General features: G+C 43.6%; 1 protein-coding gene across 1 annotated transcript in view; it reads left to right on the top strand.

The window, feature by feature from the left end:
- VWA8 (von Willebrand factor A domain containing 8) overlaps window positions 1-16588 on the top strand; it is a 367424-nt gene that overhangs the window by 322949 nt on the left and 27887 nt on the right. Inside the window, exon 40 of the mRNA XM_070471177.1 lies at window positions 3595-3703. Coding sequence (XP_070327278.1) covers window positions 3595-3703 — 109 coding nt within the window. The remainder of the gene's footprint in view (window positions 1-3594; window positions 3704-16588) is intronic.

Raw genomic sequence — 16588 nt, 5'->3', positions numbered from 1 at the left:
AGCTTTGAACACCTTGTAGGTGATCTTCATGAAAGCTAACACAGCTTGGAATATGATTTCCAGATTTCTTCCTAATTAGAACAGCATGTGGTGTGTTTTGGGAGCAACACACTCATGCCAGAGGTATCATTGTAACTGGAGTTAATTCAGATCTCTCTGCAAAAGCCAATCTGCCTGGGGTGACTTACCAACTGCCTGGTTCCTTCCTTGATATGTGTGTGTGTGCATGTGTGTGTGTGTGTCCTGCTGAGGACAAGCTTTGTGCCTACTTTTTTTTTTTTTCCTAATCTCTCTTCTTTGGGAGAGAGTGTACTGGCCTCCCAGGTAGGAAAGATGTTGGTAGCGTATCTTGCAGTGGTCATCGTGCCCAGCATCTGTCAAGCTTTACACTTGAGACATATCTTCATCAATGAAAACTTAAAGAGAGTTTTAAGAGATTGCCAAAAGTACACATAAGAGGTCAAATCCTATACACATATTCCTTTTTGTCCTTCAGAGCAGAGAGTAAATTCGTTTTACAGGGCACCTTTGCATATCACCTCAGGAAACGATCATTCAGATATTATTTACCTTTCAGGTACTTACTGTTTGATAGCCAATATTTTCAAAGTGCTACTTGGCAGCATTTCTTGCATGCCACTGAGTACCAGGGTTTGTGCCGGTGCTGGAGATGCTGAGAAAAAATAAGACACATTCCTTTCCCCAGAGAATTAGAAGAGGACTATCAGAGCACCTCACGTGTAGTAAAGTTCATTAAACTTCATTAAATATTTGGCTCAAGTACACACATGTGTGTGTGTACATGCATTTTTTGTATATTGGATCTCAATGCGAAGCTCATTTTCTACTGTGGAAAATATGTTTGAAAAACACTCTGATAGAGCAAAGTAGACATGCATTAAAAGCGATAAAATGCATAAGTTCCACAGCAGATATCTATGGAAGATGCGTGAAAGAGACTGATCGTGGAGGGACCAAGCAAGACTTCATAGGGCGTGACCTTTGAGCTAGGTCTTGACACTTGAGGTGGCACCAGCTGACCAGCCAGGTGGTAGGGCAGGAACTGCCCGTCTGCCCTCATGGTGGTCTAAGCCTAACATTGTGTGATTCTAATAAGACTCCAGCGCTCTGCCCTGGGATGGATGGAATCTTCCCAGAGCGTGGCCTGATGGGAGGAATAGAAACCATTCATCCTCAGTGAGAGCATTAGGGGGTTCATCTCCAGCCAAGGACAATAGAGATATACTCCAGATAAGAGTTTCAACTCAACACTGAGAATCCATACTTCCAATATTGCATGCATGCACACACATGTACACACATACACGCACACATACAGTAGCAATAGCTTAGAAACCTGTTGTGGTTGGGCTTTTGATATGCATTCATGTTTCCCTATTCTCGTATTAGTACGCTTTACATTTATAGAAATTTGTAGAAATCTGTCATCAAATTAGCCTGTTATGAATACAACACTGCAAAGCCTTCTTCTGACTAGTTTAAGATACTGTAGGGCTTTTCTGATGGCTCAGCTGGTATAGAATCCACCTGTAATGCAGGGGACACAGGAGATGTCGGTTCAGTCCCTGGGTCTGGAAGATTCCCTGGAGGAGGAACTGGCAACCCACTCCAGTATTGTTGCCTGGAGAATCCCATGGACAGAGGAGCCTGGTGGGCTACAGTCCATGGGGTCACAAAGAGTCGGACACCACTAAGCACGCAGCATGCACACATTTTAAACAGTGGAGTCTTATTTGTATTTCACTGATTTATCTCAGTTTGTTTTGAGCATCTATTATGCTAGATATCGTGCAAACCACCATGCAGAGAAAGATGAGAAAAAATAAAGGAGACAGCTGGGGAGACAGGGAGCAGACTACAGCACAGGTAGCAACCACTGTATAGAGACAAGCATGAAGTGATGTTAGAGCCCAGACCACATACCAGAGGATCAGAGCAGGCTTCCTGGAGGAGGTGACCATTGGTTTGAAGAGTTCATGGGAGTCAGCCGGGAAAGAAGGGTGGGAGAGAAACCAGGAAGAGCCTCAGAGGCAAGGGCACAGGGTGTGTTCAGGAAACTGCCAGTTTAGAGGCAGGGCTGCCGCTGAAGCAAATAATGAAAGAGTAATAAAAAGGAGCACCAGAGTTTCAGCGCCGCAGTAGTCTTAGCACACGATTATCCTGTTAAAAGTACACAGTTGGCAGTTTCAGAAAACTCCTGTTTTACGCAGCAACCCATTTATTGACAGTCTCTGGGCAGGAGCTGTTATCTTGGCCAACCAAATATATGTCCTTGGTCCTAAAAAGCATCCCCCAGGATCGCTGTAGGAGCCTGCCACAGGAACTGACCGTCTGCCAACATCAGGGGCACACGTCTGGGATACAGTCGTGATGTGCTACACAGCTGATGCACACTGGCTCTTTCTAATTCAGGGGCCTCTCTATTGATAGCTTAAAATCCGTTACCACAAACGTCAACAAACACTACAAATCAGGGCTGCTTTTCCCCGGCAGGGCAACTTGTTAACCGTTTCCCAGCGCATCACTGCACACACATTCCTCTCTTTTGAAATATTAGCTGGAGACATCTCTTGTTGCCTTTCCTTTTTCCCTCTTTACTTGAACTAGCTGGATTTCTGTATTTTTTTAATTGTTATTTTTTGCTAATTAATTTTTATTGAAGTATGATTGCTTTACAGTGTTGTGTTAGCTTCTCCAGCACAGCAAAATGAACCAGCCACACATATACATGTATCCCCCGCTTTCGATTTCCCTGCCACTTAGGACACCACAGTGCATTAAGTGTAGACTTCCCTGTGCGGTGCAGTGTGTTCCTATCAGTTGTCTATTTTATATATTCCCTGATAGCTCAGTTGGTAAAGAATCTGCCCGCAGTGCAGGGGACCCCGGTTCCATTCCTGGGTCAGGAAGATCTGCTGGAGAAGGGATAGACTACCCACTCCAGTGTTCCTGGGCTGCCCTTGTGGCTCAGCTGGTAAAGAATCCGCCTGCAGTGAGGGAGATCTGGGTTGGATCCCTGAGTTGGGAAGATCCCCTGGAGAAGGGGAAGGCTACCCACTTCAGTATTGTGGCCTACAGAATTCCATGGACTGTATAGTCCATGGGGTCAAAAACAGTCAGACACGACTGAGTGGCTTTCACTTTCACTTTCATCAGTAGTGTACAGGCTTCCCTGTGGCTCAGCAGTAAAGAACCTGCCTGCCAATGCAGGAGATGCGGATTTGATCCCTAGGTGGGGAAGAGAAGGAAATGGCAACCCACTCCAGTATTCTTACCTGGGAAATCCCATGGACAGGAGCCTGGTGGGCAGGCTATAGGTCGTGGGGATGAGACTTAGCAACTAAGCAACCGCAGCAGTCAGTAGTCTGCATGTATCAACCCCAGCCTCCCAGTTCCTGCTGCCCCCCCGCCCCTTGGTGTCCATACATCTGTTCTCTGTGACTCCCTGCTTTTTCTCCTCAAAGGCAGACCGAGTCGCTAAGAAGGTGGCTACTTCTAGCAGTAGGTGACTGTCAGTAAAAGACCCGCGGGTACTTGCTCTCAGCTCTTTCCTTTTTCACCCTCCAATTTTAGGCTAAAGGAGATCCAAATGAGTGAATATGATGCTGCCACCTACGAAAGGTTTTCGGGGGCTGTTCGACGACAGGTGCACTCCCTCCGAATTATCCTGGATAATTTACAGGTAATCAACATGAACGAACCGAGAAAATCATGTCAGTTAGACCCAATTAGACCCACCCCAGAACAACTGGAGAAATTTATCTGTATCTTTAGCCAGACAGTCAGAAAAAATTAACTAATGCCAAAATGTCTGCCTAAAGTCTGTGGGTCACTCTGTGGCTGTCTTAGTTGAATTTTAGTAAAAATATTTGACCTCACCTTTCCTCCTGTCCAGGAAGCAGTAGTTTGACTGGTGACCCCAAAAGCATCAGACTTCCTGATTTCCCTTATCTAGACCTATGAGCATCCCACCTCTACTAGAACAATGTAACACTGAATGATTGAATTTTCTTCCACTTAACAAATGCTCATTGCCCTGGGCATTGAGGGCAGCTTCTGAGGGGCTCTGAGCTCCCGGGCCAGGCAGTAGGTGAATAAGAGCCAAAAGGAGGGGTTCCCAGGAGATGAGGCTGATGCCAAACAGCGCTGACACCTAGACTGAAGAGGGAGTGTAGTCACATCGTTCATTCATTTCTTAAGTGATTGATGGGACAGAAAAACAAAATGTAATCCTTGCTGTCAAAGAAGGATCTTGAAGACAAGCAAATGGTTTCCTAAGTTCTGCAGAGAAGAACGCGCATGCTTCTGGCGGGGTGAGCGAGAATCGGCTTTATGGAAGATGAAATGCTTGAGTTCACTCTTGAAAGATCCTGAGGAATTTTCCAGCTGGTTGAGGAGTCAGGACATTCCTGACTCAGGACGCAGCACGTACAAGTGCACTGAGGCCTGGGAGAGCACAGTGAGTTCAGAGAGGGGCACGTAATTCAGTGTGACTGAGAAGGCTGTGTGCGTGGTGGGAGACGATGGCAAGGGAGAAGGCTGGCCACGTTGTGAGGACCAGATGGTGGTCTAGCCCTGGATGCCGTGAGAACATGGCAACGCTGGGTTTTACCCTGTGAACAAAAGGGCCACTGGAAGATTCACAGTTCTAGGAAGAAATACAAGAATATGTTTTTAATTGAAGGAATCAGAATGCCCTTCTGGTTAATGTGTTGATTGGTATTCATTGGGCACCATGCTATAGTTACTTTTACAAACATCGTTGCATTTACTCTCACATCAATCCTTTAAGTAAATGTTACGTTTATAAGATCAGTCAAAGGAAGAAAAGTCAGATCCACTGCGGTGACTTAAAATATTTTCAAGTGTTTCCCTTAGGGAGTTTTTTTTTTCAATCCACCAAGGTGTTAAATGGGCTTTCTGGTCTTCAGTTTGGAACCCTAGTGGCAGTTGACAGTAGCTACTGGCCAAAGATAGACAGGGCCTCCTGTGGAATATGGATCAGTAGTTTGCAACCAAAGCAAGGAGACCTGGATTTGGTCCCCTTTGGGGTATCTCCTGCCAGTCCCACGTGGTTCTGATTGACTTATACCATCCAACTGTCTTGAGGTTATTGTGTAATCCCAGTAACCAGGGGTGTTTCCTTGGTGGACAGCACAAGGTCTGGCCAGGAACTAGCAAATCATCCTTTGGGGTAACTTTACAAGCACAGCTTGAAACCTCTGCATTGATTCCAGGAGGCTGGACCGATATCTGAGCAAAGGGAATGTCTTGCCCCAAGTTAATGCCTCTTCCACGTGTCCCTCTGTTGCACTATGGGTCCCTCTTCTCAGTTAAGACATCTTTCACCAGTAACTGCCTCTTGCTTCTTGACTGGCTTCCTCAGGGGATATCATAGCATCCTGGTGATTGAACCTTTTACGAATCAGTAGCAAGAGTTTCCTTGTTAGAATAGTAGAATCTGTAATAACTCCAGTTATACTCAGTTCAGAATCGGAATCTCTGATTCCAGCTTTCCCTAACAAAAGAAAATATCCATTCCTACAAAAAGCCACTGAGTTTAATCCTATCTTCTCTCTAGTGTTTTTTTCCTAATCAACCATCCGTAATTTCATTCTCAGGCTCAACTAAACTAGCCTTTCTCTGATTTGTTTTGCCTGGCATGGTATCTCCGTGGACCAACAGTTATCTTCTTTTCCTTCAGTTGTTCAAACTGGGCATGCTGTTCAGATAAATCGTGTTTTTGAACACTGATGTGCACTGTGCTTGGTGCTGAGGGCACAGAGCTTAATAAGGTATTATCTCCGTCCTTAGCAAAGGTACCAGCCTAGAGGCCTGGGGACGACAGGCTCCTGCACAGATCATTTCTGTTTAATATGTAAATGTCTGGGGAGAGCAAGCACGAGAATGTGGTGGATGCCCGAAGGAAAGATATTAAAGGATGGATTTCGCATTTTATTTATTTACATCATTTTTGGCTCTGCTGGGTCTTTGCTGCTGTACATGGGCTTTCTCCAGTTGCGGTGAGTGGGAGCTACTTTAGTTGTGGTGCACGGGCTTCTCACTGCAGCAGCTTCTCTTGTTGCGGAGCATGGGCTCGAGGGTGCTTGGGCTCAGTAGTTGTGGCTCATGGGCTTAGTTGCCCTGAAGCATGTGGGGTCTTCTCGGACCAGGGATAGAACCTGGGCCCTCTGCACTGGCAGGTGGCTTGTCAACCACTGGACCATGAGGGAAATCTTAGGATAGATTTTGAAGGAAAGGATCCGTGGCCCGAGTCTTGAAGGACACACAAGTATTTACCAGACAAACCAGGGTGAAAACAATGCCCAGTGGAAGGCACAGCATAGAGAAAGGGCTGACACTGTGTGCTCTCAGGTGTGAGCTGGGGGCTAGCCAAGGGCAGGTTACCACTCAGTGTGAAATGCAAAAGGCTTTGAGGCTGGGAGGCAAGTGGATGCCTGGTCAGGAACTTTATTCAGAGCCCCCACTTTGCGGTAGGTAAAGAATGGAAAGCATTTCCCCATTCGCTTTATTTAATCTCTAATAACTATGTTTCACCCAGTGGACTGAATATCTGTTTTGCATAATGGTTCTTGACTTCAACACCCAACCTGGTGAAGAAGATGCATGTAGATGTAAGAGAAGACACAACTGGTAAAGCTTCAGAAAGTTTTTCACTAAATGCTGTGGTCATGGAGCAGCTGTGTGAGCAGCTTTTAGGCTGGGCAGTTGAGGAAGGACTCACGGAGGAGGTATCATTTGAGCTGGACCACGAAGGATGAGTAGGTTTCACCTGGTGGCTCTTCTGAGGATGCTGTTGGAAAGATGGTTTTGACCAGAGCTTCTCAAACTTTCTGTGGAGAGGGGCCAGGTTTTGTTTTTTATTCAATTGACCACAAATGAACACTTTTTTCTTTTTTAAGACCAGTCCTTCACACATGTTAACTGGGAAAATAATACCTTTATGCTCATGTTTCTCTAACATCCTATAACCAGTTTAGTGGATCCTAAGGAAGCTACAGCCCATGGGATCATGAGTCAGACATGACTGAGGTGACTTAGAACGCACGCAAAGAAGCTTATTTCTGCAGTAGCCCACTTGATTGTTTCCAGTAACTCCTCACAAAGGCTACCTTGTTCTTCAATTCTCTTTTCCTTTTAACAGATTAGTACTTTATATAATAAAATAGAAATGAATTACTGAAAAAAATGATATAAAAAACCAGCATACAAAATCCAAGCCCATATTACTAAATATTAGGTTCAACAAACCTAAAATTACTTTGTCAATGTGTCATATAAATTTCTAAATGATTACTATCAATTTACATGACCTATTTATCACAGACCAGTAACAAATGTTCACACACCAAATGCAGTCTGCGTAGCTCCGGTCAAGATAGAAGGAACCAATGAGAATAGGACAAAGACTTTAACACAAGGCTGTTTGGAGAATGGCAAACTCCAGAATGACTGGAGCTCAGAGCTTGGGGTGGGCCTGTGTGCAGGAGGTGGTGGAGAGAAAACTGGAAAGAAGGTGAATCCATGCTGACTGTCTTTTGTAGTCAGTGAGGAGTGTGGAAGCGACTGAGAAAGGGAGTGGTGTGGTTTTATCTTCTGTAAGTAGTTTCAGGGACTTCCCTGGTGGTCCAATGGCTAAGACTCCACGCTCCCAATGCAGGGGACCCAGGTTCAATTCCTGGTTGGGGAACTAGCTCCCACAAGCCTCAACTAAAGATTCCATACTTCACATCTAAGACCGGGCACAGCCAAATAGAGAATAATATTTTCCTAAGAAAAAAGAAGTTTCATCATTTAAGTCCTGTGCTTATGCTCTGCCATGTCTGACTCTTTCCGACCCCATGGACTGTAGCCCGCCAGGCTCCTCTGTCCATGGGATTCTCCAGGCAAGAACTGGAGTGGGCTGCCATTTCCTCCTCCAGGGGATCTTCCTAACAGCAGGGATCGAACCGAGTCACCTGCGTCTCCTGCATTGGCAGGTAGATTCTTTACCACTGGGCCACCTGGGAAGCCCATGAAGGGATAGAATCTCAGAGGAGAGAGAAGTGGAAGGCAGGAAATCAAATCATAGCATGACTCCAGTTATCCGCGTGAGAAGTGGTAGGCACCCACACCAGGGTAACTGAAATGGAGAGGAAAGGGTGGCACAGCAGGGAGGAAGGACCGCAGAGCGCTCCTGAGGGGATGTGGGGAGAGGGGCCTGGTGAGGCTTTTAGCCCTCGGGGACGGAGGAGAAGGAGAGGCTTGCGGAGAGAGCAGATGTTTGCTCCGGCTGTTGTGATGTTCTCGCACTACTGGGACACCCATGGAGAAACGTCACGCGTGATACTTGAAGATTTTAAGTTATGACTCAAGTTCAAGACCAAGATTAGGACCAGACAGGCTTGCATATCTTACAGATACCTCTGTGCTTGTAAGGTCATCTGTATAGAAGAGCAGCATAAGCCAAGAGGACGGCTGTGCAGACAAAGGTGGCAGCAGAGAGCAAAGAGTTGCAGGGGGTGGGGGGTGGGGAATGGAGGCAGTCCTGTCAGGGAGCATCTGTATTTCCAGAGAGAGCAGTAAGTGCTAATTACTGCTTCTCAGCACACGAGTGACTCGTCACGTGGCATCAGTGGCCATGCTGTTGTTCAGTCACCAAGTCGTGTCCGACTCTTTGTGATGCCATGGACTGCAGCGCGCCAGGCTGCAGTGGCCTCTCCATGGCCATAAGAGGACAGCTTAACTGAGCACCGCCGAGAAATGCAGTCCTGATTTCCAGGCTCTATGAGCAAAGGCATCGAGCTCAGTCTTTGACAGGTGACCATTAGGAAGATTGAAAAACTAAAAGGCTGTAAACAGTGGAAAGCCCGTGTGATAGGGAAGAGTGTTAGTGACATCCGAGAAGCTCTGAAGAGCTTTTTGCTAAATTTAATGCAATGTGACCCCTATGAATAGTAGTACCAAAGACAATTCAGACCCCTAAGAAACAGCAATACTAGCAAGTGAGTCCATAAGACCACAAATCACATTAACATCTCTTACTTGGAGAGACAGGGAGGAGAAGAGAGACCCCGAGAGCTGGTGAGAAGGCTCCATATGTTAGCTCTCTGCTCTGTTATTTTCACCAGCTTCCTTGGGGTTTTTACCTCTACAGTGTGGAATAACAAAGTTATCCATTCACATTAGTAATTAGACTTAAGGCTGGCTTGAGTCTGGTCTTCCTACTTTTAATGTAATTTCCACTTCGGCATTGCGTTTTTCATTTTCTTAGAAGGTCAAGACGATCTCTTGACCTCCAGGCTGTCCCTACCAAGTAGCAGCGTCTGACAGCAGCGCTGGGGACCGATGGGGGCAGGGAGGTCTAGGTTTTACACAGTGGCAGAAAACGACAAGCAGAAAGCTGGAAAGGCAATAACCCTGGGAAAGGGGCCAGACCAGCCTCAACTTATCCTTGGCTTGCAGACGAGATCAAACAAAGGCCAAATGGCCCCACTGCAATGGTCTTTCCAAACAAAATAAGAAATGATGTGGAGATGAAGCGCTCATGCTGTGACTGTCCAGAGTCCCAGCTCCTTTCCTGCTGAGCTCTTGAGCTATTGTTATAGCTTTGCTTCAACTTCTAATACCAGTCTAAAATCTTCAAGGAGATTTCTAATAATAACAAAGTGGAGAGTCTGTCCAACCTGTTGTTGAACAGTTTCAAACAGCCATCTCATCATCCAAGAATAAGAGCACAAAAAGATTAAACAAGATGAGATCTATGAAATTATTCTGCAGTGAGGGTAGAATAATAAATAATAAGATATAGAAGAAGAAGATGTCGATAGGCTAGAATATTTTCTTCAGAAAACAAAGATTTTTAGAAAACATCTGTTTTGTGTTCTCACAATTCAGAGAAACCTGAAGTATGTGAAATAAGACATCTTACAAGGATCTGGCCAAGAGGCAAGCAGGAATAATAAGGGAATTGAATGCCATAAGGAAGGACTTGAAGAAAATGAAAAATGCAATGCCAAGGTTGAAATCTACATTAAAAGGAGGAAGAACAGACTCAATCCAGTCTTAAGGCTAATTACTAATGTGAATGGAAAACTTGAATTGTTATTCCATCCTGTAGAGGTAGAAACTCTAAGAAAGCTGGTCAATAAAAACAGGGCAGAGGGCTCACATATGGAGCCATGAGCCTTCCCAACAAGTAGAGCCGTACTCAGCTGATGGTAAGTGCTCAGTAAATATATACTGAATGAGCCAGCAATATTCCCAAAGAGGCCACCAAAAATCACCCATAAGCAATAATTCAAGTAATAGTAAAAATGTGCTGAGCTGAAGACAGGCCTAAGTCAATGGATCAAAAGAACTTTACTGAGTGCCAGGCAAAGTTAATGAAAAAAGATAAACACCTCACTACAGCCTCATGGAATTTAACACTTCAAAAACAAAGAAAATATAGAAGCAAACAGGCAGACAAAAACTAAGCTGTCATCCAAGATAGAAAGATTCATGTTACATGTATTGAACACCAGAAGATTGTGAAGAACGTCTGCAGGATCTGAGGGGATAAAAGTTGTGACCCAAGAATTCTCTACTCAGCTGAAGTGCAAAACAGACAGAAGGACATTTTCAGATATTCAGAGACTTTAAAAATATGTCACTTAAGTATCTGTTTTAGAAATAATTTTGAAGTGAAATATGTATATACATTTTATATATATATACATATATATATGTATATATATGTATATATATATATGTATATATATATGTATCAGTATTCTAGCCAGTTAAGAAAGGAATCAAATTCCTTGAGAATGGGGAACTTGGGACTTCCCTAGTGGTCCAGTGGCTAAGATTCCATGCTCCCAGTGCAGGGGGTGCAGGTTCAATCCCTGGTTGGGCAACTAGATCTCACATACCACACTAAGACTGGATGTAGCCAGATAAATAAATATTAAAAAAAGAAATAAAGAAGAATGGGAATTCTGTGGTATTAAAGGACCAGCAATGAGCATTAGAAGCAGTTAAACACAGAATCAGGTCTAAATAATTGTGGTAAATATGTTGAAAAGGAAGTTCAAATATCAAGAATAATGCTTTCTAAAAGTACACAATATAAAAATAGCAAGTTTAAAAATAATATATAGGGCCTGAATCCCCATATTATCTCAAAAATTAAACAAAACTCACGAAGCTGGCATAAATAGAAGGAAGCAAAAAGTATGATAATGCATATGACAAAGAAGAGAAACAAATGCTATTTCATTCCTAGAAACAATTCGAGAAACTGGAGTTAAGTCGGGCTTTTTAAGAATTTAATCATGTTGGTATTGTTAAAACATATTTCTTGCAAATCACATGTTTTGATAAATTACCCCTGGTTATTTTGTGGAGAGGGGATTGTCAGGGGGCAAAGGTTGGGGGTCAGGGCGGGGAGCGAGTAGGATGCTGTTGAAGTGCTCCAGGCGGGCGGAGGTGACCGCTGACTCGGGGCTGACGTGGATGTGGTACAAGATGGGCAGATGCCGCCAAAGTTGAGAGGCTGTGTGAGAGGTCTAGGTGTGAGACGTGAGGGAGAGAGAAGCCAGAGACGATTCCCAGATATGTGCCCTGGACAGCTGAAAGGATGGGGTTGCCCGTTGCCTCTTGTTGAGAGAACCTGGGGAGCGTGGAGGATGGGCTCCGGGGCCAGTTTTGAACTCTTGAGTTTAAGGTGCCTGTTGTACATGCGCATGGTTACGTACAGCTCCCTGCTCTTCTGAAGTAAAAAATTTTTAATTCTTGAAGGAGAGACATGAAATTGCTCATAACAACTCATTGTAAATGACAGTATGTTGTCACCCGGGTAATAGTTTAGTTCCTTGTCACCATCCAAGAGTACACACTCTTCTAACAAGAATCATCTTTGCTAAATACATGTATCATGAATGTTTTGTTTTGTTTTGTTTTTCCCTGGCAATGAGATGTTACTGCAAGAAACAGGGAATTCCCTCAAATAGGAAAGTCCCTATCTGCTCTTTTTTGCAGTACCATTTCACCATTAGAGCAACTAGCAACCTAACAGGTATTTAATAGCTATTTATTTTATGTCAAAATATCAAGAATCATAAAGAAAAAATTTTTATTGTTTCCATTGATTTACAATTTGTTATTTTACAAATACTATACAGAAGTTTACCTTAATTCAGCATCATTTTTGTTTGAATGGTACAAGTCAATAGCAAAAAAGTGTATGTTAGTCAAACATGGAGAAATGTTTAAATAACAGAAGCTAATGTTTAATAAAATAAATCACTGCTCCCAGGTATCCTCAATATCCATGTATATCTATTTCTTCATTAGTGATCTATTTAGTATTAGTATTAGTCATCTATACTTTTTATTCTGTAGAATGGATGTGCTTTCTACATAGCCACTTAAACCTTTCTACTCTTTTCATTAATTCTAAGGAAAGAGGAGAAGATTGGCTTGCTTGTAGGGTTTATAGATGAAGGAAGTCTTTGGCCTTCCCCGTTGGCTCACCGGTGAAGAATTGCCTGCCAGTTCCAGAGGCATGGGTTGGATACCAGACACAGGAAGATCCCACATAGCACAGAGCAGTTAAGCCCGTGCACAACTACTGAGACTGTGCTCTAGAGCCCGGGAACCACAGCTACTGAGGCCGTCACCCCTAGAGCTGGTGCTCCCCAACCAGAGGAGCCAGCGCAGTGAGAAGGCTGTGCAACTGAAGCCGTCACCCCTAGAGCTGGTGCTCCCCAACCAGAGGAGCCACCGCAGTGAGAAGCCCGTGCAACTGAAGCCGTCACCCCTAGAGCTGGTGCTCCCCAACCAGAGGAGCCAGCACAGTGAGAAGCCTGTGCAACTGAAGCCGTCACCCCTAGAGCCGGTGCTCCCCAACCAGAGGAGCCAGCACAGTGAGACAGAGGAGCCAGCACAGTGAGAAGCCCATGCAACTGAAGCCGTCACCCCTAGAGCCGGTGCTCCCCAACCAGAGGAGCCAGCGCAGTGAGAAGCCCATGCAACTGAAGCCGTCACCCCTAGAGCCGGTGCTCCCCAACCAGAGGAGCCAGCGCAGTGAGAAGCCCATGCAACTGAAGCCGTCACCCCTAGAGCCGGTGCTCCCCAACCAGAGGAGCCAGCGCGGTGAGAAGCCCACGCACCACAACCAGATGGTAGCCTCTGCTCACCACAGCTAGAGAAGAGCCTGTGCGACAGTGAAGACCCAGCACAGCCAAAAGTAAATAAATCAAATAATTATAATGACAGGTCTTTCAAAGAAAATACAAGAAGTCTTGCTTAACCATAACCAAATAAGTGGAGATTTAAGATGAGTCAAAATACTTTCAGTGCTGAAGTCACAAGACCCAGTGTCACAAACCGCAAGATAATTGGTTTTTGTCAAGTTTATTCCTCCTGGTGTCCTCACTGCTATAGATGTGTGGGGTGTGTGTGTGAGTCTGCGTGTGCTTTCTGGTTAACCAAATTATTTCCCAGGAAATGAAATTAACCAGAATACATCATCCTCTGAGCATTCTAACTGTTCTTTACATGAAGGTAATAAAACTGTATTTCTTTTTTAGAAAGTCTGTAACATAGACTTTTTACTAGTGAAACCTATCTTTATATATAATAATTCTCATTAGTTTGAATTTATGACATAATACAAAACAGATGGACATATTTACAAGAATACTTTTCTTCATGCAATAGAAATAACAATAAAGAACATGTCTTGGCCCTTTGTTATAATTAAAAATATATATTTAAATATAGTAGGAACTTACTATTTAAAGAAGCCCTTTAATGAATCCCATAAAATACACAGACCAAAATAATCAATATTTCTGTTCCAGCCCTCAGTAGAGTTTTGAAGAGCCTCCCCGCCTCTAGCACATTGCCTTCAAGAACACCCATCCTGACATGCCTCTTCCTGTTTTGAGTTCCCAAGTATTGGTGGGCTGGCTAGATGATAGATAATAAATTATCTGTCCGTATTTATCTGCAAGTTATATACTTGAATGAATAGTGCTACTGTATAAAAATGTCTTTGTGTCCATAGTTCTGGAGCAAAAGCCTAGCACATTCTTTCACTTCTCAAAAACAAAAATTACGAGTTCTTGTTTCTAAAAATATCTGTGACAGGCCGAATAAAAAATAATTCATTTATCCCCAAATAAAAATTTTAAAGAAGAGAATAGACGCCCACCAGAATGGCTAAAATTAAAAGAAAAAAAAAAGAAAAAGAAACTGTCAATATCAAGTTTTGATGAGGATACAAACAAAGGAAGCCCTCATACACTGACCCTGGGAAATGTAAATTGGAAAGACCACTTTGGAAACCTATTTAACAGTATCTCCTAAACCTGAGTGTATCCAGCATATCCACCCAGCTGAAATACACACATACCTGCTGCAAAAGACATGGTCAAGATACTCATGGCAACATTACTCATCATAACCCCAAGCTGGAAATAACACAGTCGTAGATGAGATATCAATTGTGACACATGGTCAAAAATCACACAATTGGAGATTGTTATGGCGGAGACAGAGAATCAAGAGCCGCTGGGCACAGCAGCGTCGGTGCCTCTCCCGGGAACGATGTTGAACCAAAGAAGCCAGACACAGAAGAGTACATACTATTTGATCCCACTTTATGAAATGCAAAAACACACCAACCTAATCTGTGATGATAGAAGTCAGGCGGTTGGAGGGCAGGGGTCCTTTGGCAGGGCCTGGGTCAAGTCCAAGAGACTCCGGGAGGCCCGTGGGGTACAGGTGTTACAAGGCTGTGTTTGCTTTTAAAGTTCACTGCCTGTGCGCTTGAGATTTATACACTTTATTATAAGTATATTATACTTGAATTTTTTTCCATTTATTTTTATTAGTTGGAGGCTAATTACTTTACAATATTGTAGTGGGTTTTGTCATACATTGACATGAATCAGCCATGGATTTACATGTATTCCCCATCCCGATCCCCCCTCCCACCTCCCTCTCCACCCGATCCCTCTGGGTCTTCCCAGTGCACCAGGCCCAAGCACTTGTCTCATGCATCCAGCCTGGGCTGGTGATCTGTTTCACCCTAGATAATATACATGTTTCGATGCTGTTCTCTCGAAACATCCCACCCTCGCCTTCTCCCACAGAGTCCAAAATTCTGTTCTGTACATCTGTGTCTCTTTTTCTATTTTGCATATAGGGTTATCGTTACCATCTTTCTAAATTCCATATATATGCGTTAGTATACTGTATTGGTCTTTATCTTTCTGGCTTACTTCACTCTGTATGATGGGCTCCAGTTTCATCCATCTCATTAGAACTAATTCAAATGAATTCTTTTTAATGGCTGAGTAATATTCCATGGTGTATATGTACCACAGCATTATACTTGAATTTTAAAAGTTGACCCAAAAAAGTGGCTGGCAAATTTACTGGAAAAAGCATATCCCTTCCTTCACTCTCACCCCAAATTTTATTAAGTCTTTTTCTTTTATTGGTATACAGAATGGGAACAAAGCCTTCAAACTAGAGAGGACGTTAAAAGACGATAGCTATGCACAGGAAAAGAAGCAAACCAGCATAAGAAAGTTAAGACCCCAGATCTCTAGGTTCTTCCATGATGGACAGTCTAGAGACAGCAGACAACCATGGTATTATAAGGGAAAAATAAGTATTTTGTAATTTGATAACCCCCTTACTAAGGGCAATAATAGATCCCCTAGAAAGGACCTCCTTTTATCCTAATGTTTACTAATTATTAGCATTGTTGTTGTTGTTGTTCAGTTGCTAAGTTGTGTCCGACTCTCTGCAACCCGATGAACTACAGCACGCCAGGCTTCCCTGTCCATCACCGTGACCTTGAGTTTGCACAAACTCATGTCCATTGAGTCAGTGATGCCACCCAACCAACTGCATCCTCTGTTGCCCCCTTCTCTCCTTGCCCACAGTCTTTCCCAGCATCAGAGTCTTCCAATTATTAGCATAGATACCAAAAGAAGAATTTTGCAGTGCTGTTGGGCTGGTTGTTTAACACACCTGTTACTGGATCATGGTTCTCTTGCTCTTAAGTCAGACCTTTTCCCCAAATTCACACCACCTGTAATTCCCTTCTTGTGCCTTCTGTCTGTTACAGCGGCCTCTGTGCTCTCCCACTGATCAGGAATTGATATGAGTAACACCGGATTTTGCAAACCTCTCGTAAAGAGTTAACATTTGTTTACTGTATAGTCTTAAGGAGCTACCTCATAATGAAGTGACTTTGATAGTTAGCTAGCCAGTGAGATTTCTATCTCACAAGCCTACTAAGGAAAATTGAAGACAAAGTTCTTCTGGTAAATGATAAATGTATACTTTAGGCAAATATAGGAATATCTAAAATAACAAACCATCATTACTCCAGATAGCTTCATTACAGTGGGCTCTTTATAAATATATTTAGAAGATTGTTATTGTTATTGTTTAGTCACTGAGTTGTCTCTGATTCTTTTGCGATCCCATGGACTGTATCCTCTGTCCATGGGATTTCCCAGGCAAGAATATTGCAGTGGGGTTGCCATCTCTTTCTCCA

Source organism: Odocoileus virginianus, chromosome 8 (genome assembly GCF_023699985.2).
Source record: "Odocoileus virginianus isolate 20LAN1187 ecotype Illinois chromosome 8, Ovbor_1.2, whole genome shotgun sequence".
Classification (NCBI taxonomy): Eukaryota; Metazoa; Chordata; class Mammalia; order Artiodactyla; family Cervidae; genus Odocoileus; species Odocoileus virginianus.
This window is presented reverse-complemented; position numbering and strand designations above follow the sequence as displayed.